The sequence below is a fragment of the Antennarius striatus genome, chromosome 8 (assembly GCF_040054535.1).
Source record: "Antennarius striatus isolate MH-2024 chromosome 8, ASM4005453v1, whole genome shotgun sequence".
NCBI lineage: Eukaryota > Metazoa > Chordata > Actinopteri > Lophiiformes > Antennariidae > Antennarius > Antennarius striatus.
In genome coordinates, this window is record NC_090783.1 from 15678932 (window position 1) to 15704724 (window position 25793).

At 41.6% G+C, this 25793-nt stretch overlaps 2 protein-coding genes across 10 annotated transcripts; one reads left to right on the forward strand and one right to left on the reverse strand.

The window, feature by feature from the left end:
* The first annotated feature begins 929 nt into the window (after positions 1-929).
* Positions 930-5202, forward strand: noctb (nocturnin b). 3 transcript variants are annotated; one of them, XM_068321522.1, is made up of 5 exons: positions 930-1128; positions 3506-3648; positions 3743-3902; positions 4139-4470; positions 4556-5202. In XM_068321522.1, the coding sequence occupies exons 2-5, from the start codon at positions 3514-3516 to the stop codon at positions 5069-5071; spliced, it is 1143 nt and encodes a 380-aa protein (XP_068177623.1). In that variant the 5' UTR covers positions 930-1128; positions 3506-3513; the 3' UTR covers positions 5072-5202. The 3 variants fall into 3 exon arrangements, with proteins under 3 accessions (XP_068177623.1, XP_068177622.1, XP_068177621.1); XM_068321521.1 differs by lacking the exon at positions 930-1128 and adding an exon at positions 2715-2917 and having other exon boundaries at positions 3410-3648; XM_068321520.1 differs by lacking the exon at positions 930-1128 and adding an exon at positions 2716-2917.
* A 458-nt stretch (positions 5203-5660) lies between these two features.
* On the reverse strand, positions 5661-23398 carry elf2b (E74-like factor 2b (ets domain transcription factor)). 7 transcript variants are annotated; one of them, XM_068321518.1, is made up of 8 exons: positions 23112-23398; positions 11142-11255; positions 10551-10724; positions 9094-9180; positions 8649-8844; positions 8151-8564; positions 7882-8059; positions 5661-7690 (listed from the first exon to the last, which is right to left on the reverse strand). In XM_068321518.1, the coding sequence occupies exons 2-8, from the start codon at positions 11179-11181 to the stop codon at positions 7088-7090; spliced, it is 1692 nt and encodes a 563-aa protein (XP_068177619.1). In that variant the 5' UTR covers positions 11182-11255; positions 23112-23398; the 3' UTR covers positions 5661-7087. The 7 variants fall into 7 exon arrangements, with proteins under 7 accessions (XP_068177619.1, XP_068177617.1, XP_068177620.1 ...); XM_068321516.1 differs by having other exon boundaries at positions 10551-10727; XM_068321519.1 differs by lacking the exon at positions 23112-23398 and adding an exon at positions 19446-19632.
* Positions 23399-25793: the final 2395 nt, after the last annotated feature.

Consider the following 25793-nt stretch of genomic DNA (forward strand, 5'->3'; position numbering starts at 1 on the left):
TGCTTTAATTTGTAGTTTATGTAGTTTCTGTGTGTGAGCTTTAGGTTCATTTAAAGATGGATGAAAATACAATGTCATTTGCAATTTATACTATATGTTACTGACGTGGGCGATTAATACAATTAGTTGACGCTGCATTTGTCAAAATAAAATTAAAATAGAATATTTATGCTGAATGAATATTGCAAGTTTCTTTACATCCTAAACATGGCACAATTTAAGCCGTTTTGTTGTATCTGCTACAGTTGATCGTCTTTCAATGCAGGAAAATCATCAATATCAGACGTGAACATATGAAGTTATGAATCGTAGCCCTTTTTTTGTTTCATGTCCTGATGCATGATTTCTTCACTGTCAGTCATTATAGCTTTCTTATACTGAATTAGAATTAACAGAATACAACCAAACTAGACACCAGTGATCAGTTTTATTGTGAAGAGTTCTCAAATTGTAACAAATCTTGACCTTGCATGTCTAGAAATGAAATGCCAGTTACATCACCACCACTGGTTGTGTTTGGGTTTTTTTACATGTTTTCTTTCCCTGTCGCAATCATGAACCTCACTTATTCACTGATAAACAGAAAATTATTCCTTGTGTTCCCTGTGTCTATTTACCAACCTGTTTGTTTTCAGCTTTTGTTTTTCAGAGAATCCACAGAAATTACGAACTTTTCATTTCAAAAAATGTTTGCATATTCAGAAAAGAATTGCATGACATTAGGAAGTTGCAATTATTACAAAACTAAAAAAAAGGAAAGAAAAGACATCAAGTTTGTGTGTGTGTGTGTGTGTGTGTGCGCGCGCGCGTGTGCGTGCGTGCGTGCGTGAGTGCAAGCGTGTATTAACTCAGGGAATAACCGCCACCACCCTTTTCTGTCTCCTCAGCCTGACATTATGCATGTCAATGTGTGGCTCCCACCAGCAGATGGCAGAGGACACCAGCTGTTTCCACCCCTGTGACCTTGCCCCAGATTTGGAGGGTCAATCGGCCAAGCGATTCCCACCGAAGAAAAACACTTGGACACATCCCTTTGTCCTGTTACACGCCGTTAGTACCACGCAGAGAAAGATAGCTCAGAAATACGGTGGCAACAGAAGAAACCAGCATTGAATTCCAGTGAAGACGGTGAGTCAGCTGATCAGTGTGAGTTTTAAACTTTGACATGTGGTCCAGCAGCTACAGGATCCGTGGTCCTGTGGTACAGTCGTGGTTTTGTGCTTTACAGACTGTGCCCATCCATCCAAGATCGCTCCATTGTATCAGTGGTGTCTGTAGATGACCAACCACCTGTTCATCGCTGGTTTTGACACTAAGTAAAGCTGAAGGGTCATGTTGCATTTTGCACAATCAACTGGTATATGTTATGAAGTGGTTATTTTTAGAATTTGAAATGTCAACATTTTGAACTTTCGTAAGGGATAAGGACCATTTTTGAATCATAAAGCAGTTTTCTCGATAACTTTTGTTGTGAACAGTGTTAGGAAATGGATATGTCTCTGAAGCGGGTCCTCACGCCTGTCCACCAGGTGCACCAGTTCTCAAACATGCAGACATCAACAGAACTGGTGTTGACTTCAATTTCACATCTGATTGTTGCCAGGGCAGGACTCGCTTTTGATTTCAAGTGACTCGCTCAAAAGACTCGTGACCGTCACATGGTTTAATCTGACAAAATAACAACAATGTCATCAAAGTAATTTTTATGATAGGAAGACAGATTACGCTCTATGAAGGATTGATTTCAAAACATGTTGGGATGAGAATGGATTTTGGAAGGACAGTTTTCTGCTGCTAATACATTTTTGAGGGTAACACTTTTGTTTTGTTTTTTACATTATTGTGTTGCTATGATATTGTTTATTGTCTTCTTGCCATAATATTGGAGCTTCAGGTCATTAAATATAAGCATTGACGTACTCACTTGCCCATAGAGTGAGAACCAATCCCTTGCTCCCATGTCATGCATCCAGTCACTCACTTGTCGTCTGCAGGATGTGAGACACACACACACACGCTGACGTGAACAATGAGGTCTTATGTTTGAGATATGTACATGTAGGTGTGAAGAAATACTGTACTGTATGCTTCCAAAATGTATTTATTTGTATAGATTTAAAAAATTCAGTCACCAGACAGAAAATGAAACTCCATAAGTTGCCATGTGACCACCCTTTGCCTTCAAAACACAATAATCTTTGACATTGTGATTAAAGTCTGAAGGAATGGAATGACTCATTTGAGTTCAGCTTGAAACAGGACAAAGAACTGCGTGGAAAAACACACGGAGTGTCTCTGATGTAACAAGAGTGACGACAGAGTCCGGTCACAGTGACTTGCTACTATTATTACATACATATAACAAACGCACGCACACATACACACGAACACACACACACACTCTGTCTCTCATACTGAAAGTGTTCACACAGTGATTGTTGTTAAGCAGCACCTGAATTTACAGGGATTCATTACGTTTATTCTCCATTGTCATTCAGACATTTTTGTTAGGGCGTGACTCTTGGTGTAAGGCTTTAGTGTGTGTGTGTGTGTGTGTGTGTGTGTGTGTGTGTGTGTGTGTGTGTGTGTGTGTGTGTGTGTGTGTGTGTGTGCGTGCGTGTGTGAGTGATACTCCATGTGCCTTGATGACGTCTGTGCTGACAAATCGCTCGTCGCTACCCCCCTCCCTCCAGAGGCTTTATAAGTGGCAGTGAGCAGTCACATTTCCACACACACACAAACACACACACATTTGGGAACTCATCTGACACGTTTCCTTTTGTGTTGAAACAAGTGAACAGGAAGGAAGCTTAAATTCTTAGTTTTGCGCTGCGTCTGTTACAGCAGCATTGGGTGGTAAAAGCGTTTTACTAAAGCGCACAGCAGACACATCCATCGACAGCCATGGAGACAATGGGTAAGACACAGCTGCTCTTCATTTTATTGCAGATTAGATTCTGTTTGAATATATAGAATGTTGTGTATCTCAGATTTGAAGAAGATTTTTGTGTCTGCTTTCTCCACTTATGGATTCAGAAGCGTTTTGCTTTTAAATTGAGAGCTAATCCCAACAGCACATGAACATGTTTACATAACATCCTCAGAAAATGTAGTTTCAGTTTGGTGTTACTGCTATATATGCTGATGAAAAGCTCCATCAGCTTGAATAGCTATCAAAGTAAGTGATTCCAAATTCTAGGGACTGATTTAAATGGTCAGGAGTCACATGAGGGTCAGACTTTTGTGGAACAATATATGATGAAAGGACACAATGAGGAAGCTGGGTTGCGTTGGCATGGAGTTGTTCTCTCTGAGTACTTATTCTGACTTCTTTAAAAGTCTGTCTTCATCTCAAATAAATTCCGTTTCCTACTTCTCCCGCCACCCTCTGTCACCCGTCTCCTTTCAGCATTGACACGTAGGAGAGAGATCATTTAGTGTAGTGCTCCACATCCACACATACCTGGCCTGAGGTATGTCTCTTTTGTGTCTCTTTTTCAAACAGTGTATCAGATGGGTGGAGGTGCTACCAAACTGTTCGGCACCCTGACGCAGAACCTCAGCAGCCACTCTCTTCTCCATCTCCCTCCATCCCATTTGGACCCCAATCCTGGTATGGATGCAATCCTGGATCCAGTGTTCCTCCAGGTTAGTCATTCACTCCACGGTCAGAGCCGACATGTTTAGTAAGCAGCCTCCTGGGGGGAAGTTCAGTCCACCACTAACTGTCGTTTTCACGCAGGAGCAATGGGGTTGCGATCCAGCGGATCTGCTTCGACAGTGTGAGCAGGCCCTCGGAGACAGACCGCCTCGCTTCCATAGGAAGTTCACGCGCCTCAATAGCGGAGTTATCGCATCCAGCAGCGCCATCAGGGTGATGCAGTGGAACATTCTGGCCCAAGGTAGATGGCAGTCTCATCTCATAACGACACTGGATGGTGATTCCCTGATTGTGACACGTTTGACACACAAGTGAAACGCATCACCATAAAATGATTCTAGTTTTAAGCTAACAAATGTCAGCCTCACGTAGTGAAATGTGGAATGGATGCAGAGTAAAAAAATACTAAGGGTGTGGTTTGGCTACTGGAGGCCAACTATACTGACATCAGATCTCCCTCTGTCTCCTGTTCTTCAGCCCTCGGCGAGGGGCTTGACAATTTTGTCCAGTGTCCCCTGGAGGCCCTCAGCTGGTCCCGTAGGAAGTACCTCATCTTAGAAGAGATCCTGACCTACCAACCTCATATCCTGTGCTTGCAGGAAGTTGACCACTACTATGATACCCTTCAGCCAGTCCTGGCAGGCCTGGGTTACAGCAGCAACTTTTGCCCTAAACCCTGGTCCCCGTGCCTGGGCGTGGAGGGTAACAACGGCCCTGACGGCTGTGCGCTGTTCTTCAATCAGACTCGATTTGAGCTCTTGGACAGCGTGAACATAAGACTTTCAGCCGTGAGGATTCCGACCAATCAGGTGAGTAGGATCCTTGCGAAGCCACACTCACCTTAACCCTAACCTCCTCAGTAGCACCTCTTAACATGTGGCTCCTTTTCTGCAGGTTGCCGTGGTAACAATGCTACGTTGTCTGAGCACAGGGAGACGCCTCTGCGTGGCGGCAACGCATCTTAAGGCTCGTTCTGGCTGGGAGTGGCTCCGCAGCGCCCAGGGCTCCGACCTCCTGCGACACATCCAGAATCTTATCCACAAACACACCAGCGTGTCTACAGGCGTCCCATCCCCCAGCATTCCCGTGTTCATATGTGGTGATTTCAATGCTATCCCATCTGAGGAGGTGTACCAGTGCTTCGCAGCGTCACCCCTCAGTCTGGACTCGGCTTATAAGAAACTCAGTCAGGACGGATTGACCGAGCCGTACTACACCACATGGAAGATTCGGCCAACGGGGGAATGCTGCACTACTCTGGATTACATCTGGTACAGTCAGGAAAAATTGAGTGTGGATGCACTTTTAGACTTGCCCAACGAAGAGCAGATTGGACCAAACAGGCTTCCATCTTTTAGCTATCCCTCTGACCATCTTTCACTGGTTTGTGACTTCAGTTTTAAGGAGTGATGAGAAAATGAGCTTGTACAGATAAAGGGACAGTAAAATGAAGAATGACGGATGAAGAAACAACTCAGACACCAGAGATTATGCTGCTAATGTAATAATGACTGACCAATAAAGTTTTTGATATGTACTTATGAATGTGTTGGTGTGGATTTTCCCTATGAATACTCTTGATTTGGGAATTGAAGGGTTATTCATCCAAATGAGTGGCATGTAGTGGGGTTTTTTTGTCTGAGGCGAATGTTTGCTCACAGCATTTATGAATTATTTAAAAATTATGGAGTCAATGGTGAGGAATCAACATCTAATTGGGCATTTGACGCTCTGCATTCTTGGGATGAGGTTCATCCATCCATTCACTCCATCTCCTCTCATTCAGGTGTCCGTGCTGGTTTTGATTTTCACTTCTGTACAGATCTGTATTTTCGACAAGCACTCTTAACTTCAAACCAGTCCGCATATTTAGTTTTACAAGACTTTTTTTCTCAACAATGATTCTTTGAATGTTTAATTTACTTAATTTGGAAAAAAATTGTCACAAACTTAAAAAAAAAAACGTTTTCAAGGGCCATGAAAAAAAGACAACTTGAGGTTTCAAATGTCTTTATATTTCAGAAAAATCTAATACACTTTGAAACAAGAGTACAGCAAAATAGAATATACTTCAAATGTTGAATATACAAAAAGTTCAGTCTGAACACAATTTTCCCTCTTTTTAGATAAAAAAAAAAAAAGGAACAGAGTTAAAGGTGTAGTTTAAAACAGAAGGTTTTTGGCTCTGAATTATTCCAGAAGTAAAGTGACCTAGGATCCACAGTGGTTTATTTCTCACAGCCATATTGCATAAACCTGATTAAACAAATTTTATTTCCTTTTTTCGCTTTTTAAAATATTTTTTACATTCATTCCCTTTCCTAACTGGCTTCTTTTTAAGATATGGCACTGCTCAGAGCACATGCGTCAGCTCAGAGTCTTTGTGGTGCAACCAGATTGTACGAATGCTAAAAACAGATTTCATAATTGCCAACTTCCTTTTGAAAAATCAGTCTTAAAATCAAGTCTAGCGATTTCCGAGACATTAGGATAAACTGCAAACAATCAGACCACTGACCCAAAACATGTTGCTTCAGTAAGATTCAATGAGTGTTGAACAGCCTGAATAAAATAGAGGAACTAATAATCATAATACTAACATTTGTTCCCCTAGTTTCAATAATACTGTGCTTGGTACAAAGTATAAAAGACAAAAACTTCAGCTTACTGTTCAGACAAAATAGATGAAAAAGAAAGTCAAACTTATAATCTAAGGCTGCTCTGTTAACTTTAGCTCCGTAAACTGTAGTAGATAATATTTATATATGTACATACATGACCGTTCCCTGTTTATATCAGTATTTGTCAGAGCTTCTCAGAGCTCTCCTTTCTTTATCGCTCCGTCTCATAGGACTCACATAGCACCGCCGACATTTAATCTGCACAGTGATTTACGCAAATGGACAAAAGAAGTTGCTGGTTTTATCATCCTTTGAGGCAAAGTTGTATCAAAACTTTTGTTGCACTCCCACTGCACCTATTTTTATTTTCAAAAGTTTATTTTGGTGATTTATTTGCATTGTTATGTAGTGTTTCAGATTTTTTTTTCCATTTGCCAATTTGAGTCAGTTTAAACGGCATGATTTGTAGTGATCCAAGTTGGTCCCGTTATCCTTCACAACAAGTTCGTTGAAAAGCCTGTGTGGATTCCTTTGTTGTGGAGTACAGTTTGGAACTCGTACGCAACACTCTGAGGTTTCAGTGTGGTTCTGAGGGAGACAGACTTCTTTCAGTTCAGTTCTAGGCAGCAACAGTGAAAATGTGAGGACAAGTTTAGGGTTAAAAAAAAAAACTGGCCTTCAGGAGTCTTTAAAGTCTCACAGACTGCTGCTGGCTAGTATAAGAGTAAAAATGACACCAGACATTTACAAACTAACCCTCACTGGCAGCGAAAAGGAAGGATGGATGCCAGTAGAGGCGTGCATTTCAGCACTCGGGCTCTTCTGTCTTTACCGTTGCATCAGTCGTTTCCTGTTGGATAACCATCTCAGTGTTCGGCGATTCTGATTTGATGTTCTGGACGTTTTTGGGGATCACCTGTTTTTGCTGGACTGCCACGGGCACCTGTACAGTTTGGACTTGGATTCCTGCAGTTTTCAGCTTCTCCACTGTGCCGCCTGCCGGTGCCCCGATGACCAGCTCTGAACCATTGAGGACGCCACTGATGACCCGGGACTGTGCCGTCACAGGCCGACCAGCCGTTGATAAAGTCGCGACCCCGGCCCCACTGCCTGGCTGAGACACTACAAGAGTCTGCTGTGTCTGCGTCGGCACGGTGAGCCTCATCACCTGCGTACCCGGGGCGACGTTGACGGGCGTCAGAGCCCGGACCGTCAGAGGGCTCCCGAGGAGGCTGATACCTGCCGGCGAGGTGCCAACGCTGGACTTGCTGACACCTGTGGGGTTCTGCAGCTGACATTGGGCTAACTGGTGAGCCGGGATTGTGATAATCTTTGCCAGCTGGACCGTGATCTTGTCTCCATTCTCTGCTGTGGCTGGAACCATGGTGGGGATAGTCTGGATCACGACCTGCACCCCCACAAAAAATTAACACAATCAAAGAAGAGCTCACAAAGTTTTCAAAGATAACCAGTTGGCAAATACTTGTCTAATAAGCTCTTGCTGGGATCATGTGATCATATCATTACATTTCAGACTAACTTGTTTTAATGACACATTCAAAAGTTGTGCTGTAAACCTGCCAGTCAGAGTTCCCACACCTTCTGCTGTGAGTTGCTGTTACCAGCGGCGGCACTGATGGCTGAAGTGTTTGTGAGGAGGGTGGTGTGGCCAGCAGCCCCCGTGGATCCTGTCGGCTGTGTCACAGCAACATTTGAGACCTTCTGACCAAGCGGTGTAGTCATGACAACAGGCACCTGCATAGCTACCCGCACTGTCCTATAAAGAAAAGGTTAGACGCCACAGAGTCAACAGTCGATGCTTATGTTTGGAACGCCTGATGGCTCTCCCCCCTCAAAGCGAGACCTACCTGGGCCCTGTGGTGTTAGAGATGATGGTTGTGTGAGACTGCTGGGGCTGAATCCCATCAGGCGAAGCGGATACACTCACTATCCTTGGCACTCCTGCCGCCACCGCTGCGCTACCTCCAGCAACTGTCTTGCTGCCTGTGGCGATGTTAACATGCGCCGTGGCGGCCCTGTTCCCACTGCGCAGGATGTTGGGCTTCTTGGAGGATGACAGCTCCGTCGTCTGCAGCAACATGTCCGGCGAAGGCAACACACGCTCGAAAGAGGCAGCATCCTCTGCACCAATCAAATCATCGGGAACGGACAGGTCTGCCTTGTCATCATCGATGATGACTATGTTTTTGGGCATCTCCTTGAACTGGTAAACCAGCCGCTGGCCCTCTACCTTGGCGAGGATGCCACGCTGGTAGTAGTATCTAAAATGGGAAAGGAATTACTGTGACTTATGATGTTGCCCTCCGAAAACTCAACTCAAACGTCTTCTGATGAAGATTTCTCACCTCAGTGCCCGACCCATGGTCTCGTAATTCATGTCTGGTTTGTTCTTGTGTTTGCCCCACAGCTTGGACACAGCCTTTGAGTCAACCAGTTTGAAGATGCCCTTCTCCCTCTGGGTCCACTTGATGTACCGAGGACAGGTGTTCTTGTCCTGGAGGAGGTCCAACAGGAACTCCCATAAGTAGATGGTGCTTCCTGCTGGAAATCAACCTAATTTAATGCACTTCTACTTTGTCGTCTTTATTGATGCTACACTCAATGAAATGAAACCACATCAACGTAGTGCCGGTGCGTTTGTTATGTCGGACTTAACCCATGATTAATTGATAGCCTTATAACGAGGGAAATTTAGGTTTGCTGGACTTCAATTCTACCAGGGATTAAGTTAAGGTTAGCTAGTGTATGAGTATGTTTATCGGAACGAGTAATATTAATAATGTTAAGTACCTTTCCCTTCTCTTGGCTTCTTCTTGATGCTGAGGTCTGGCGAGCCGTTAGAAAAAGATGAGTGCTGAGTCTTTGGCTTCCGGCCTGCTGTAAAAATAAATAAATAGTAATAATAATAATCTGCATCACTGATTGAAGACCCAAAGCTGAGAATTTACCACTAGACTGGGCCCCTGGATCCAATAGGGAATGGCAACAGGAATTTATATTTCAGCTCAACTATTAATGGTAAACTAATGACGGGACCTGAACCAAAGCTGGGAGGTTCTCAGGAATTTCTAACTGATTTTGAGTGTAATTATCGATAAGAAAAACAAAATAGGCTTAAAATAAGCCAGCAGATTTAATGACAACTTACGGTAATTTATTTTGAAAATATATTTACAGTGCTGTTTGCCTTCAATTCTATGCACTTGTACATCAAGGCTTGTAAAAGACTGTCTCGCTTCAATTCAAGCTGTATTTTATATCTAGTTTATATTCAGATTCAAATTTACAGCTCATGATTGGTACAGTACTTCCAGTTTGACAACTTACTCTGTGTAGCAAGTTCTGCCAACTTCTGCACTGCCTTCCTCTTTAATTCCTTCTGGTGTGCTTGCGATTAACCTGAGCAATGAAATGCTACGAGCATTGTCATTGGTCTAATTAATTTCATATTCATCCAATTGCCAATCTGTTCACAAACGAACTTATTCAACTATTACATTTTCCCGGAAAATACCCTGCAAAATTGAGATGACATAATTTTTGATGACAATAAAGATAAGGTACCCACCCCTACAAAATTTTCTAAACGGAATTAAAACCCTTTAATGAACTGATCAGTGTCCTCGTTTGCATGGGTCATTTACGCACTTTTTTGACAGGGACGCACGATCATCAGACGACGTGCGTGCCTGGGACGCAAGTGCATTTTTTTTATTATTACAATTTTTAAAAATCACCTGACAGAACTAGTTGTTATTAATAAAATCAGAAAATTAACAGTTTAGTTTTTATATTCTACTATTGGCAAAACTCAATCCTTGCGTATACGGTTTCTACCGAAAATTCTATTATTACTCTTGGGATTGATAAACGTCACGTTGAGATGCACAAATTTTTGCTGAAGCGCATTCCAGGGATGCACTCCGGTCGATCAATTTATCATTTCAAACTGGGATATCATGGTGATTAACGGTGCAGCAAGAAGGTAATGTTTTCAATTCCACCCCAGGACTTTGCTTGTGTCTGTGTTGGATCTGTCCGGCTTCCTCCCACCACTGAAAACACACGAGTTAGGTGAACTAGTCACTCCAAATTGTCCGTGAGTGTGACCAAAAGTGGGTGTCTGTCTTTCCTGTCGCCTTGTGATGACCTAGTGTCGACCACACCTCTCACCTGCAGCCAGCTGAGATAGGCTTCCACAGAACCCGTTAACCGTAACTTATCACAAATCAGATTGTTCTGCCTACCCCTTCTTTTCCTGACTGGCTCCAGACCAGGCTCAGGTTCTGTTTCCTCCATCAGGTTGCCCATCTCCTCATATTCCTCCTCTGTTGCTATCTCCACCTCGGTCTCTGATATCATATCGGGGCGCATGGCAGCATGAAGGAAGTCTGGTGTTGCTGAATGAGGTGGAACAAAATCTTCTGGGTGGAGGAATTGGAGAGAGGATGATTACAATTGTTTCCAAAATTAATTTAAGTAGTAGTTACAGTTTAGTGGATGTGAAAGGGTACAACATTGTCGGACCTTCAACAACAAAACTTCTTGATCTTTGATACCACCTTTACAGTTCTACAAATATTCTTAACTTTTTTCTACGGTAAAAATTTCATACATAAGGCGAGGAAATTGTGCGATACAATTCTTAAACTTTTCTGGAAGACAATCTATATTTTAGGGAGTAAATACCAAAAAGTGCTATTTTTGTTATTTAAACTCAGTAACCCATTCAAAGTAATATAATTATGTTGTTTCAATTATGGAATATTACAAAAACAAATTTCCAGTTCTACTTTGTATAACTAACTGTCCTCTGATGTATAAAGTTAGAGTTTTACCTGGGCTACGTTCTTCTCTGAGACTGGACGGCGAGTCCATGCGTAGCAAAGCTTCTGCAGCTTCAAAGGTCTTGTCAGAGCAGTGGATACTGGTGCCATGGACTGAGGCCTCCACTAAAACACACACAAACGATCAATTGGTAACTAGTTCAGGAAGAATGAAGCCACTGGTTCAGTTGTTTGGAGGTTGTCATATAAATCTTTTAAGTCAATCCACTGGACGTTAAGAAAGTTCTTGAAAACGTTTTGTCTCTCATCCAAGAGACTTCTTCAGTTCTGTTCAGTTCAGGTCAGAACTGAAAAAGTCTCTTGGATGAGAGACGAAACGTTTATGAACCCTCCCCATACAGATATTAAGCCGCCTTCTATCTGTATTACCTTTTCCCACACTCTTATTGACTGTTTAAAGCACCTTGGTGTCTCGCGGAAGTGCGCTGTGTTCTGAGACTCACAGAACGTAGGGCACTTCCGGATGCCGTCAGCAAATAGAATATGCATACGGTATCTAGTGACTACCTACAAAAATCTGCGATGAGGTGAAGTTGTGCGTGTTGATGCACAAATGCGCGAGGGATTACTGTATTTGGTCAGCCTAATAATTTTCTTCACAAAATATGCCTACCAACAGCTTCTGACATCTAACACAGTGGTCCGCAACCCCCAAGCCGCGAACCGGTACCAGTCCATGGGTCATTTGGTGCTGGGCCGCACAGAAAGAAAAAATAATTTGCATTACTTCAGTTTTATTTATTTCAGAGTCTGATGTTTTATTTTGAGACGTGACGTCTGTGAAGAATGACGCACAGACGAATGCATGCGTCTGTCCCATTTAGCAGGTCTTGATCATCGTTACCCCTAAATTAAGCACCCACAACTGCGCCAGTGTTCTGGATTAAAGTCAAGGCAGATAATCCTGAGATCGCCCAAAAAGTATCGAAAACCCTGCTTCCATTTCCAAACTCCTGTCTTTGTGAAGCGGGATTTTCTGCAATGACTGTAAAGAAAACCAAATTGCAGAGTAGACCGGACGTGCGGAACACACTTAAGGTGTCATTGTTTCTCGTTAGCCCTAGATCAGCAGTCCCCAACCACTAAATCTCATTATTGTAATTATTATTATTTTACTTTTTTTTTTATTGGAAATGATCAGTATTTCTCCTACATTGAAAGTAAGTCGCTACATTTCAAAATAAACCTCATCAGTGCAGTCACTTCATTTGAGATTTTAATATAATTATTTCTTACAATTATTTCATTTACAGTGATGTTGATTATCAGCTTAGGAAAAAAAGGTTGTTTATAGTCTACTGACGTCTGCATTTTACATAAAACCACTGGATGATTTATTATTAGACCACAGCCGTCCTGGCGTCATTAACGATTATCGAGCAAATGAAGACCAGTCCGTGAAAATATTGTCTTGGATGAAACTAGTTCGTGGTGCAAAAAAGGTTGGAGACCGCTGATCTAACACACCAGCATCACGGTGCAGCTTGTAAATATGGCGCCCCCTAGTGGAAATTCAAATGACTTTCAGACCACTGCTTTGGGAAATTTATCAAACAGTATGAAATTGTGACACAAACTTTCAAAGTAAGAAATGTCTTCAGCATCAGCCTCTTAAACTAGTCATCATGTCTTGTTTAGACAATTGGCTTGTGGGTTAAGCTATTAGTGGTTTGTTTCAGGATATGGGGGGGGCGGTCACCTAGGTCAGGTAAAGTGGTTCTACTAAATCTAAGGTTGCCCACAATTACAACATGTAAGCCAGTGGCAGGCAGCCAGAAGAATCTCAAAATTTACTGATCATTTCAACTTATATAGACCAAAAATACACAGTGCTACTGATATCAAAGATTGGATTGAGCCTGATGTCAAGGAAATGGTGCGTGGTACCATCTGGACCTGTGAGAAGAAACCCTGGGCACCTGCTGCTCGTGTCAATCAATAGTGGGAAACACGAGACACCGTTACAGCCTGCGCTGTCCATGTTTGGCTATCTGACTGGGGCAACAGGCACTGCATACGACAGAGAAATGGGCTATCTTTAGATGAACTACACTCTAAGTCCCTCTCAAAAACAAGAAGGATATGATAGTAACTCAGAGCAGACCCTATGGCCAACTGTATTGCCCTTCAAATCAGACAGCCATGCTGCAACAACAGCAGCAAAAGGTGTAGGGTCAGTGAATCCACGGCTTAACTTTTAAACTGGATAAAGCCACTTTTGGCATTTCTGCTGTGTCCAGAATGTTGGAAGTTTGGTTTGTGTTAAACTGTTCAATCACGAAAAAAAAGCAAACAATATTTTTGTTAAAAATATATAATAATGGGTTTGGCATAATATAGTATAATTTTTACGCGAGCAAAATGACTATTGTGGTTTTTTTTTTTCAAGTAACGGCGCCAAGTTGTAGCGAGTTCGACAAAAAGTAGTGCGGCTTTTAATCACTTCCGTGTTTACAGTCCCCATCCTTTCCCTCCAGTTCTCTTCGAAGAAGCTCACAAATCCTTCGTCACTCAACACCCCCCTGGCCTCCCATTGGCTCATTCGTTGCTCAACATTCCGCCCCTGCTGGGATCTGTGCGGCCGATCCAGAACTGCGCGCACACTACTGGACCAAGGGCAATTCCGTCAAACACAAACCCCGCCCTCTGAGATATACAATGCTTCCGCCATCGATGTAGGACAATTGCACTTCGAAATTTTGTGAATAAGCATTAATTGAAACGAAGTGGTGGTTTAAAATTGAATCGACAATCACTGATCATTTCCTATTAATCTAGAGAAACACAATGTGAATTTGTGAGCTTAGTTCGGTCGAACGCACTTGAAACAACTAGCGTTACAGAACGCGAGTGATCCAGGCCATCCCACGCTTCAGAGCCAGACAACACGACAACGGAAACCATGAAACATATGCACAGAAATTCTCACACACCGAAAATGTGTCAAACTTCTCTAGCCACACTTGAAAATTACTTGAAATACATTATTAGCACTATTTAGGTCTGACGAGGAGTTACTCGGAGCTAATGTGCGAAGACTTACTTTCCATGCTTTCAGTTAACGCAACAAACTAAAGTCAGCCACAGTTTTATACAATCACATACATGCATAATAAAAATATTTCCAGCAGTATGTGTTACATTTATCCTGGTAAAAACAAACTCACATGTCCTTCCGACTCAGACAGCGTGGCAAAGACGTAGAAAAGACAACATCTTTACACTTCCTGGTTGTGCAGAGCCGATCTGCAAACCGTTATTCTAAATCCCACCGCGTTAACAAACACCCGGTTCAAAATGCAAAATAAATTTAATGCAAACTGCTAAATATTTGCGCAGAATGGAAGACCTCACTACAACATTTATCTCTTAAATTAGGCTTGATATACCGTGTAGCAACGCCATACAGGTTGCTACCAAGGTGATCACTTCCTGATTGCCCTCCATTACTTCACCACACTATTCAGCGGACTGGGGCACAGCGGTCGAGGTTAAAAACGTACACCACGCTATAAACCCAGCTTCTGGGTAAAGGTTTTAAGTGCATAAAATTCTGTTACCGGCTCTGATGAGTAAATCGAGTTGGTTAGCGTGCCCCTCATGCTGTGAAGTCGCCATGTTTCCCCTTGCTGCAGATTCACATTGACTTCTCAGTGAATTGTATAGGAAGCCACTAGCTCGTATCACTCCGCTAGTAATGGGAAACGTCCTCGCGTTCAACGAGACGAATTACGCGACAAAAACGTAACCCTCCGCCCGCCGACACAGGAAATCCTTTTTCACCCTCCCTCACTGCAGTGATCGTGTGTGCTGTGATAGCATGAACTCGCCGGATACAAAGTCTAAGTATTTAATAGTAATAAAAACAATAAACACCTGCACCACTTAATAACCGGTCAGTAGTTATTTAATGTATGACTTCTATGAGGACTAATCATTAATTCATCTCCTGATGAGTTAAAAAAAAATCCTACCGTCAGATACTTGTAATCTTTATTAGGTGTAAATTGATTTTAGAAATGTAACCTGGGACGGTATGAATAAATAAAAGATGTCATGCATGAAAACAACAGTCATTCAATGTGTTTCATACTAACAAACACAACAGATGTCTGTACACTAGTCACAACAATTACTGGTAGTTAATGGACGCTTGGAGTGATAGATAGTGGTTTATGTCCGTATTTATAAAATAGTTAGTGTCCAGAAAACATCCACAAGGTGGCAGTGTGTGAGCAGCAGGCCATACAGCAGACAAAGCAGGAACAATTTCAGCAAATGTAATACTTTAAATATTGTCTATAGTCTTTTGAGTGTGAGCTGACAGTGGGAGGAGACAGCTCACCTCCTGAGCACTGCCGAGGCGTTCTTGAGCAAAGCGCCGTCCCCCCTACAAGCTGCTAATTTCTGGGCGCACCAAGCAGTCACTGCCCATCACTCTGCCTCCCACTATGTGTATTAACTGCATGCTTGCAGGCCCCTGGTGCTTTTTGTGCGTTTGTTTCAGGGGCCTGTACAAACAAATACTGTAAAAATGCATGTTCATTAGTGAAAAGAATGAAAAGATAATTTCCCCAATAAGAGGGAGAATAAAAGTGTGTTTCTTCTTCTATCTTTTTCTGATGATATATAATCTCAGCAATAACGTAATCAAGACAAGAAACTTGAGTCAACTTTCTCAGTACCTTGAGTAAATAATAAAAAAAGGGCAGCTTAGTGATCAAGGTTTGCTCTGGCTGTTTTGGATAAGAAAGTCTTATGTGCTGTCTTACAACTGTCCATAAAAAATTATACTTGTGCACTGATCTACAGTGCCAAAACAAGTACTTATATCTCACCTCTGTCCCCATTTGTCTCCACCTCCAGTGTATCTCCCACTTCCTGCACCACGTAGGTTTCATCTTGGTACACTAACACCTCAGCTGTGTAACCTTGCGGACCTGCTAGTTTGGATCCAGGTACTTCTTCCACTATGATTGCTGGAGAGCCTTCTGCCTCCTCTCCTTCAACCTCCTGGTCAACCCCACCCTCTGGCTAACTTGGTTACTGTTTGATTTGCTTCCTTGGTATTCCAGAATGTCTGCTTCTCCAAAGTATCAAGAAATTCTGTTGCTTTGTTATGAAGAATGTAACTTCTCATGGTCAATCACTGGAATGACTGAAATGTAACTGTGCTCCTCCACCTCTCTGAATCAAAACACCATTAAAGGCAGTGATCTGTTATATTCTCTTACGTCCATTTGCGTCTGTATTTGTTCTGCGGGAATTGTCTCTCTACTATTAAAGGAGGAAATGCGAGGCCACATGACCTAACACATGACCAAAGGGTCCAGTTAAAATCATGCCGGGGCTGACTTGAACCAAGGCCTAAGATGTTAAGAACCAGAGCGCCCTCAGATCCTTTAAAACAATAGTAGGATATACGACAAAGGGAACCCAGACCCATAAAGGCAGACAGATTTACAAAAACTGTGTACCCCCCCCCACACACACACACACACAAAATAAAATTCCTCCATCTATTTTCTTGAAGATGAGATGACCTTAACCATCTCATCTTCAGCCACTATTCTGCTTTGGGGGTCACAGGTGTGCAGAAGTCTAACCTAGCTCACTATAAGTGAGAGGCGGGTAATGCACCGGACGCGTCGCACGGTGCATGAAAGACGAACAGTCATACAAACACTCACACCTACTGGCAATTTAGAGCAAAAGATAGAATATACAAACTTCACACAGAAAGGTATCGAACCCAGAACCTTCTTGCTGTGAGGCGACAGCGCTACCCATTGTGTTATCGTGTCACCCCAATTTCAATGTAATGCATGTAAACAAACTCTTTTAGAAGTAAAGATCAAAAAAGTATCCTGCATTAAAAAGATAAAAATATAGTTTGTCATATTTAAAAGACATCCTCAGGACACAGTCCAACACCATAAAATTCCTATTGAAAAATTAAAAGTCACATCGGCACAAGCAACACCCCATGGTCGATATGTCTGCACAAATTTTTGAAGCTGAAGTGAAAACGTTGCGGACTGTCATGGTTTCTACAATTATTTGTGGGGACTTCATATTTAAGTTGCAGAATTGAAAATAAAATTTGATCACCTAATGGCAACCTAAGTAAACACATATTTTTGTTTGAGATGCAAATTTCATTTAGTAAAGGAAAACGGTTGTCCAAACTGAGATCACCATTGTAGAAAACTCCAAAAACACAGTAGCTAGTTTTTCCACTTATGGCAGAAAACAACTGCAACCAAAGGCTTCCAATAACCAGATATCAGAAAGCCTTCAACCAGGCCACTCCAAAACTTAATTTTAATCCTTTGGATCCATTCAGGGGAGGATTTTGCTCATTGTCTTTGAAGAATGACATAATCTCACTTGAGTTCCTACTCACAGACTGATAACTTGAAATTCTCCTTCAAGATTTTCAGACAGCAGGCAAAATGTTTCAGATTACTGTAATGTCCTGATTAAGCGGGGGCTTTTGCTTTACCATTATCATATCGATGGATTTTGCAAAGTTTTTTTGGAACATTGAGGCTATGAACACAGGCCTTTACTGAGGTGAGAGAGGCCCGTATTTCCTTAGATCTCCTGTGACTACCTATATGAGCCTCACCAAACATTTTGGAAAGCCAGGCACTTGTGGGCAGGTTCACTATTGTTCCAAATCAAGTCAGCATCTCACTGTGAATCTGTGGAGCTGCTTTGTCTCTCTTGTTTAAAAATGAATCACTGCTTGATCTCATAATTATAGAATTTCAATGTTAAACTTCTTTGAACAAATTCATTATATCCAATGCATAAAAGGAAAATGAAACAGGTCCTGGGAGCAGGGCTTACCGTACTTCATGCCGTGATTGGTCTGGTGACATATCAGACAAAATCTGAAGTGATCACTTCAAGCTCTCTCTCTCAGTACTTAAAAAAACTAGTTCCACCATTGCTCATGTGGGGGGGGGAAACAAATGCAAGCTTTTTGCCTCAGCTATAAATGTGAAGACTCATGATAGCTTGAAAATTACTTGAGTAACACTTTAACCCTTTATCTTCCACATAAAAAAAGTCCCAAACAGAACAACCCACTCTCATTAGCCATCATACAATCTTACTGATCAGGACATGCTGCTGTAATGGATGAACCATGCTGTGCTGGTGCAAACTCCACCACTGAGACAGACGTGGTATCAGCTTCTATGGAAGTGCTGTGTTTGATAGTTCAAAATCATTAAGATGTCGCTTATGTGTCAAACCATATGCTGTTTTGTAGGAGTTAGTTTAATACAGTACTGATCTGCAGTATGCATGAAGGGGTAACATTCATCCACAAGTCTTGTACAGGACATCTAAAAAGAGCTTCTCCTTAGTCCTGGAAAATCGTGACAAAATGGGGAAAGCCTTTTCAATCCCCCATCCTTCCATTTGGACATGAATATCTCTAGTTTGTCAGGTCATTTGTACTTTGCTCTCACCAGAATACATTTTTGCTCTTGACATCAGAGAGAAACTGTGTGACAGTGAAGCTCAAAGTACGTTCTGCAATGTGGTACCTGTCAACATGGCATCAGGTCTGAACGGTCAAGCCTGGGGCAATGACCAGTCACGGCACTGCTGTGAATGCTTTTTCTCTCTTCATGCTATTTCTTTGTTTCCTTTTGTTTCAATGCTTCCACAACTTTTATCTCACTTACTAAGACATTGAAAACATCCGTCAAAGAAAACACATGCAGACCTGAAGTAAGAACCATGCATTCTGCAAGCAGAGGCCGAAAATGGGTTAATAACATGCGGGTGCACTCATAATGCAAACACAGACTCTGCAAGGCGTCAAGCCACTGAAACAAGTATTACAAGACCTGCTGGTGGACTGAAAACATGTGGCTCCCTAGTAGCCAAAGTTAAAAGCTACTGAACCAGTTATATGAGGATTGAAAACAGTTGTGACACTTTCACTCCTTCCAATTCATGTTGCTGTTATAGGACTTTTGTGCATCTATGTACAGGATAATGTCTTGTTAAGAATCTATTGTGACGGATATCATTCTGAAGAAGAGCAAGAGCTTCATGTCTGACTGTAAATTCAGGTCAGTCTTCACTTGTGATCACCAGGGAGCGATTAGATGAGCAGACAGATTATTTTACAAATGTTTTTTTTCTTTGGGCTATGAGTCAGTCGCAGTCTTGAAACGACAGTATATAGCAGAGTCATCTCGGCTAGCACACTTTCACACCACAAGATTCCACTGGACACGTGAGCTAAAAAGGAAATAACTTGAAACTTGCCTTGCCACAGACAAACTGCCTTGATTAAAAATGCAGGGCTGCATTTTTATTAGAATCCGTAAAGAGACAAAAGGTGGAATGAAAATCTGAGGCTCTCTCTGCCCTTCTTCTCGATCCGACATCCATCCATCCATCCTTCCGTCTGGTTGGCCTTCCATCTCTTCTCTCTGCCTGTATGCTCACTGTCTGCCTGTTCCCTGTGTGGAAGTAATCTCTCAAAGCGACTCAGCATTTCTCAGACCCTGCCCTAAGCTCAGATCACATGACAAGGGTGGGACACACAGTCACATGATATTCCAACAGCAGAGCTTTGTTCCAAGTAACTGGGAGTACTGGTAAAGATACAACACCCTGCCTTGTGTCCTTCTCTCTACCCACCACCTCCCCCACCCACACACACACACAGGAGATGCCACAAAGAGCAAATACATGGCAAGTATGACCTCAGAATGTACTTGACACCGACCCAACCAATGCTGACACATGCAGACACAAGCAAGTTCCAATATACCTCTGCTGATAGCATGTTAGTCATGAATGCTTTGCAGTGTTCAAGAACTGCATTTAATCCTGTCATTTAGGATTCAGCATATTTGGGTCAGACATGTCCTTTACGTATCTATCATGTATAGATAATTAGACTGTGGTTCGAAATAAAGCCAAAACTTGTAGTTCAATATCCCAAATCTGACCTGAAAATCTTGACAGTGCGTCACCTGTTCGTTTTAAGTGCTTCAATGCTCTGACTTATAATGGTCAACAAGTAAAGCTTTGATTGCAAAGACAGCCTTGTTTATTTACAACTGTTTGCACCTAATGTCCATTGTGCTCCCGGGACTGCAACACCCTTTCTGTGTACCGGCATCTTGTCATTTACTAATGGATATTCCTTGTAGACATTCCTGTGATATTGCATTCACAAGAGCAATATTTGGTTTTATTAAGGCAAAAACACCAGATCTGCACGTAACCGGCTTCTAAAAATTTACCTCTCTAAACCAAAACTTAGCCGTCCTTGCTATCAAATGGCTCATCAGAATTATAATCAGACAGGGAGAGTGACTCCAGTCAACGCATTAACAAGCAAAGAAAGCAGTTCAACACATAGTTTAGAATGCAGGTGGAGAAAACGCAGGTTGGTCAATCATTTACTGCCACAAAGCTCAGACAACAAAGAATAGTACTACAAAGTGAGATTAATTGAAAAACAAAGTATCAAGGTTTATGAGGTTTTGTGTATATTAAAACTGGCATGAATTAATACAGGGAATCAACGTTAGATATGTCAAATGAATGTTTTAAAATAGATGTTAGTGTACTAATAATTCACGTCCAAATTCAATCTGATCCAGTGCTTATTAAATTTCTGCTATGGAAACCATGTTGTTCAGTTCCTGGGCTTGCACTAGGAGCTAGTATGACTAAGCCACTGTGGCTCAGTGTAAAAGAATTGAGCAAGCCACAAAAAGCCACATTCTGTGTCCAAGACAGTGGCGCACTGGCGGACGACCAACGTTTCAATTTTTTGAAAATGGGGTTGTTTTCCTGCATTCTGAGGGCAAAATCTTCTGTTTAGTTTACCTACAAAAGTACACTAAAGTCAACAGTTCAAGCTGAACTATCTTTATTTCTGTCCTACTTTATGCAGGTATGAATGTGAGATTCAACCACTGAAAACTTCCATTCACTATGTGAAGATACATTCATACAAAATATTACTCAATGTTTACTTGAAAGTTTTACTTAGACATTTTAACTTTGACCACCACCAACACCATTGGTATGCCTTTTTTTTTTAAATTCAATAACATGATTTTTCATTTCAATTTAAAAAGGCATGAAAAATAGCAAGCGAGGTGAATAAACATTTATATGCATCGCTGGTTATTCCTTCCGGTCATAGGGAACAAAAGTCTAAGACTACAAACAAGTATTGATAATATCTTTCATTTACCTTCTGATCGGTCTGTCATCACTCCTCCCCCCTCTCAGCATTCACCATTTGTTTATTAATGAGGACTTTAACACAAACTCTACTATAAAACACGGGATTCTTTTGATCGATTGTCCTCGCCTTGTCTTACACCAATTTGCAGGTTCAGCTTGTAAAAAAACAATATTTTTGTTTTTCATTGGACGAAAGGAGGTCATGAACCGATTGTATATTTAATGATAGGGAGCGTTCGGGTCACTTCAGCTAAATTCCATCGGCATGCGGAAATAGCGGCGCTATTTTCGGTAGCGCCGCTCGCTAGCGGAAGTACCGGCACTAGCGCCGCTCGCTAGCGGAAGTAGTGAGCGCCAGTAGTGAGCGAAAAAGTTGTAAGTTTTAGCCTTTTTTCCATAAAAATAAGAACGCCACTGTGGCTACACAGTCTAAAAAACTTGTAGCCAATCTGGAATTTACTTCGCCTTTGGCGAAGTGGCGAATGGTTAGCGCAAGCCCAGAGTTCCCAGATACACCAAATTACACTTTCAAAGTAAACAGAATTACGTTAATATCAGAATGTGTGACAAGACGTTTCATCACGTATCAGGGGTTTTTTCCAACAAGAAACAAGTTAAAACAAATTCTCAACATTTTTACAACCAGTAGCTACTTTATCACCTCCAGATACTATGTCACATAACATTTTTATAAAATACGGCTGGAAGCAAAATTGTTCAACACCCTTTTTATATTATATTGATGAGATATCATAATTATCAGCGGATTTCGAAAAACATATCAAAGAGCACAATTTCTCTTTGAAATGTTAGGATGACAGGAAATGGATGAACCATCCAGATGTGACGCAGAAGTGGAACAAAAGTCCAGCATTATGAATCAGTGGTGTGTCTGGATGATGAAGACTGAAGCTGATGCTGGAAAGAACATTCTACCTACAGGAAAAGATGGCTGGGGCTCTGGGACTGCCACTAAAAAACCTGCGGCATGTAGAGGATAAAACTGATTTCACGGACGATCAGAAAATACAAGAAAATGTCATCATCTGTGAGAGAATCCAAAAGGGAAAATGATCTGAAGCAGACATCCACCAAGGCTCGGTTTCTGAAAAGTCCCGTTAAGAGTGATCGTCACAGCTGTCTCACTTGATCCCACAGAAAATCTCTTGTGGGATGAAGAAGGTGGGTGCAGCAGGGAAACGTGGAAATATTCCAGAATTGGAACCTTTCATTATTAACAAAAAAAACTAATCGTGTATAACTGCGCTGTTTCAGTTATTCTCGTTTGATCTGGTTATTACGAACTAATCGTAAGCAGTATCAACTTCGTGTGCAGTGGGGGGTGGGATAGTCTTGCTTCCCTGCACATCCGAGACACAGTGACAGGGTGTAAGTTCAACATGACAACCGACACACAGCACTGTGTTCCTTGCAGCAGTGATACCTCCCCTGGCCGTATGAATTAATTATCAGCCAGCTCTATCATTCCCATATAGTTCTGTACATTTAACGCCGAACTATTCGTGTTAGTCGCCTTTAATAAAACGCGTGTTTTAAAACACGTTGCACTCAGTAATTGAAACAGAAACTGATGTCGACATTAACTTTGCTAACACTGGCTAGCAAAGTAAGTTAGCACCGTGATAAAAACAAGCTGACAAGAAAGAAAACACCGAACCATGTGGCTAACGCCGGCTGCTGTCAGCTCGGGTCACTCACCATGGAACTCTTCCCTCCGCTCCTCTCCGGTGACCAACTGTTGACAGGCTGGAACTTGACGGTACCCGGCAGGCTAATGGGAATACGCTCGGTAGGCGTATGCGGTGACAGCCAGTCACCTCTCATCTCCGCGCGGGTCGCCGCTGCCGTCCGACCGTCAGGCTCGCGAGTGCCCACGCGCGCTAGCGGTAACATCGACGAACTCGACGGTGACGTCAGCTGGTTCCGTTCGGGATGAGGAGCAGCCCCGGCGGGACGTCATCGAGACACCGGTGTCCCTCGGTGCTTCAAGCAGCACAGAAAAATGTGTCAATACCGGCTGTCCTGTTTACGCTCCGCTTCGTGACGTCACGACAGTCAGGGCTCAACATGAAAAGAATTCGGTTATTACAGGATTATTTCTTGTTAAACATTGGAGAAGTTTTCTTTTTATGCACTCATGTATAAAACGAGACTGGAAGAATGGAATCCGTGAGCATAAATTATTTTTTTGGAAAATCAATTTTGCTCAAAATGTCGACAGTTTTGCTTTGAACTGTTCTGTGATGTAGGTCATAGAGAATGAAAGCAGGTTAAACATTTGAGAACCAGTAGATTAAAAAATTAGGATTCTTTTGAAAAATCAGCTTTCCAAGTAGCTTTAAACAGTGATAAAATCTCAATTCATGAGCTATTAATAAAACTGTAATACTAGGATTGCTTTAGATGAAGACTTGCACAGACTTGGTGGGGTTTTATTTCCATTTATATTTTTTATCTTTATCTAACAAAGATAATACGATCCTGACGTGTACCAAGAAGTCACAGATTCCTTAACAATCCTCTCATTTTTGGAGCCTGATTGGTGGAGTTGGGGCAACAAGGTCATTCAGCTCACATGACCTTATTTAAACTGATAGTCAACCACATCTGTCTCTATTACCGTTTGATTTCTGGATTTTAGTTTGTCCTTATAACTTTTATTAATGTACAATAAAGTTAGATGAAGAAACAACTTGTTAGTTTTCCCTTTTTCTGTCCAACTTCTACATGTTAACGAAAAATAATTTACAGCAAAACAAAATGAAACATTTATTATTCACTTTAATTCAGGTGACTAAATGTTCATATTAGTATGACAGTAGACACAATCATATAAAACAGATAAACTACTGAGACACATTAATGTTTATATAATGCTAAATAAAGGTTGTAACTGCATCTCAGCAGAGAAATGTTGAACTATTAGAGGGGGGGGGGCAGGAAGAGGAATTCATCACATTGTTATAAAATCAAAGTACTGTAGCTCCAGTGGTTATCACCAAACCTCTGAAGAAACAAACGTACAGCATGTTCAATTCAACTCGAAAAAGTTTTACAATAGTGACACCTACAGGACAAGGGACAACATGGGAAACAGTTCACAAAAATTCCACAATTACATTTTTAATCTTAATTCATTTATAAAAAATGATGAGGACTGAAATTTAATCTGTGCTGTATGTCGTACATATATAGTACATTGGTCAATATAGTTGACTATGACTATAACTATGACTATAGAAGAAGAAGTATACTTTATTAATTCCACAAGGGAAATTACTTCAATTATACTTCAAACGTCCAAAATTACTTATTTTTCTACCTACTTATTCTTGAGTATAAAGATGGAGAATGGATATGGGTAAAACTAAAATTATATACACAACATAGTAAACAATGTACGGTCATAGTGCCCTCATAAATTTAAAATGTGACTTTTTGAACACGTCTACAGAGCTATGTTTGTAGCTATGCTGTTTTTATCCTTTACCTTTTAACTGTACTATCACATCACTGAGCAGATGGTCCAATTAGACATACCCATCTCTGTGGATACAGGCAGAATGTCAGAACCAAGTATGGCATAGGTCTAAATGTTCTGCTCTTTTCTTCTGTCTTTTTTTTTTCCATTAAATTGAACATCAGTAAGGAGCTGAGCAATTAAAATTATATTCTTTTTCATGTGGAGTTCAAAAAATGTGGTGCCGTTACAATTTCATCACACCAATATCAATTACTGAAACAAGAACAAGAAAGCAATATTAACTTTTCCTGTAGAGGAAAAGTGCTGGTGGAATTAATATCATTAGTGACTTTTTAAGCCTCTTCAGAGAACTACATGTGTAATGCTGAAGAGGAAAACACTTTGGAATGAAGTTTCTATTGTTGACTTTTTCTTTGTTGAATAATCAGTAGATCTGTTGTAATAAAGATTTATTGTGCCTTGTTTTTGCTCAACTTCCAATGCATTACCCTCTGTGTGTCTAAAGTTTCTGAGGTCAGACTCTATATTGAGAATGTTTATGGTCAGGGAGAAGTTCAGTAGAAAAGAAAAGAAGGTAATCCTTTTTTACTGAAGGAGGGATAATAAACATTCATTATCGTCTTACTTTGAGTCTCCATCAGTGACACCAGCTCTAGGGACTCTTCTGTTGCCTCATTGGCCAGCATCTCTCCCACAGCAACAGGTGGCGCCACCACCTCTGCTGCTGATGGATCTGAGAGGCAGAGGGCTTCATTCTCTGGGGCTTCTGATGTATCCTCAAGGTTTTACAATTGTAAAGGGTCTGACCCAGACGATGCTGCCACCAGCTTCATTGTGTCCACAAGGGCTGCAGGTTCAACAGCCTCCTCTACTGAAGATTCTGTTACTGGGTCCTC

Coding starts and splice junctions, on each gene's coding strand:
- elf2b (XM_068321513.1), bottom strand. CDS start 14,768: ATGGCGACTTCACAGCATGAGGGGCACGCTAACCAACTCGATTTACTC. Junction 11,256..14,710: donor CGATTTACTCATCAGAGCCG/GTAACAGAATTT, acceptor TGTGTGTTTTAG/TGGAGGCCTCAGTCCATGGC. Junction 8,565..8,648: donor ACCATGGGTCGGGCACTGAG/GTGAGAAATCTT, acceptor TTCCCATTTTAG/ATACTACTACCAGCGTGGCA.
- noctb (XM_068321520.1), top strand. Junction 3,903..4,138: donor GTGGAACATTCTGGCCCAAG/GTAGATGGCAGT, acceptor CCTGTTCTTCAG/CCCTCGGCGAGGGGCTTGAC. Junction 4,471..4,555: donor TGAGGATTCCGACCAATCAG/GTGAGTAGGATC, acceptor CCTTTTCTGCAG/GTTGCCGTGGTAACAATGCT.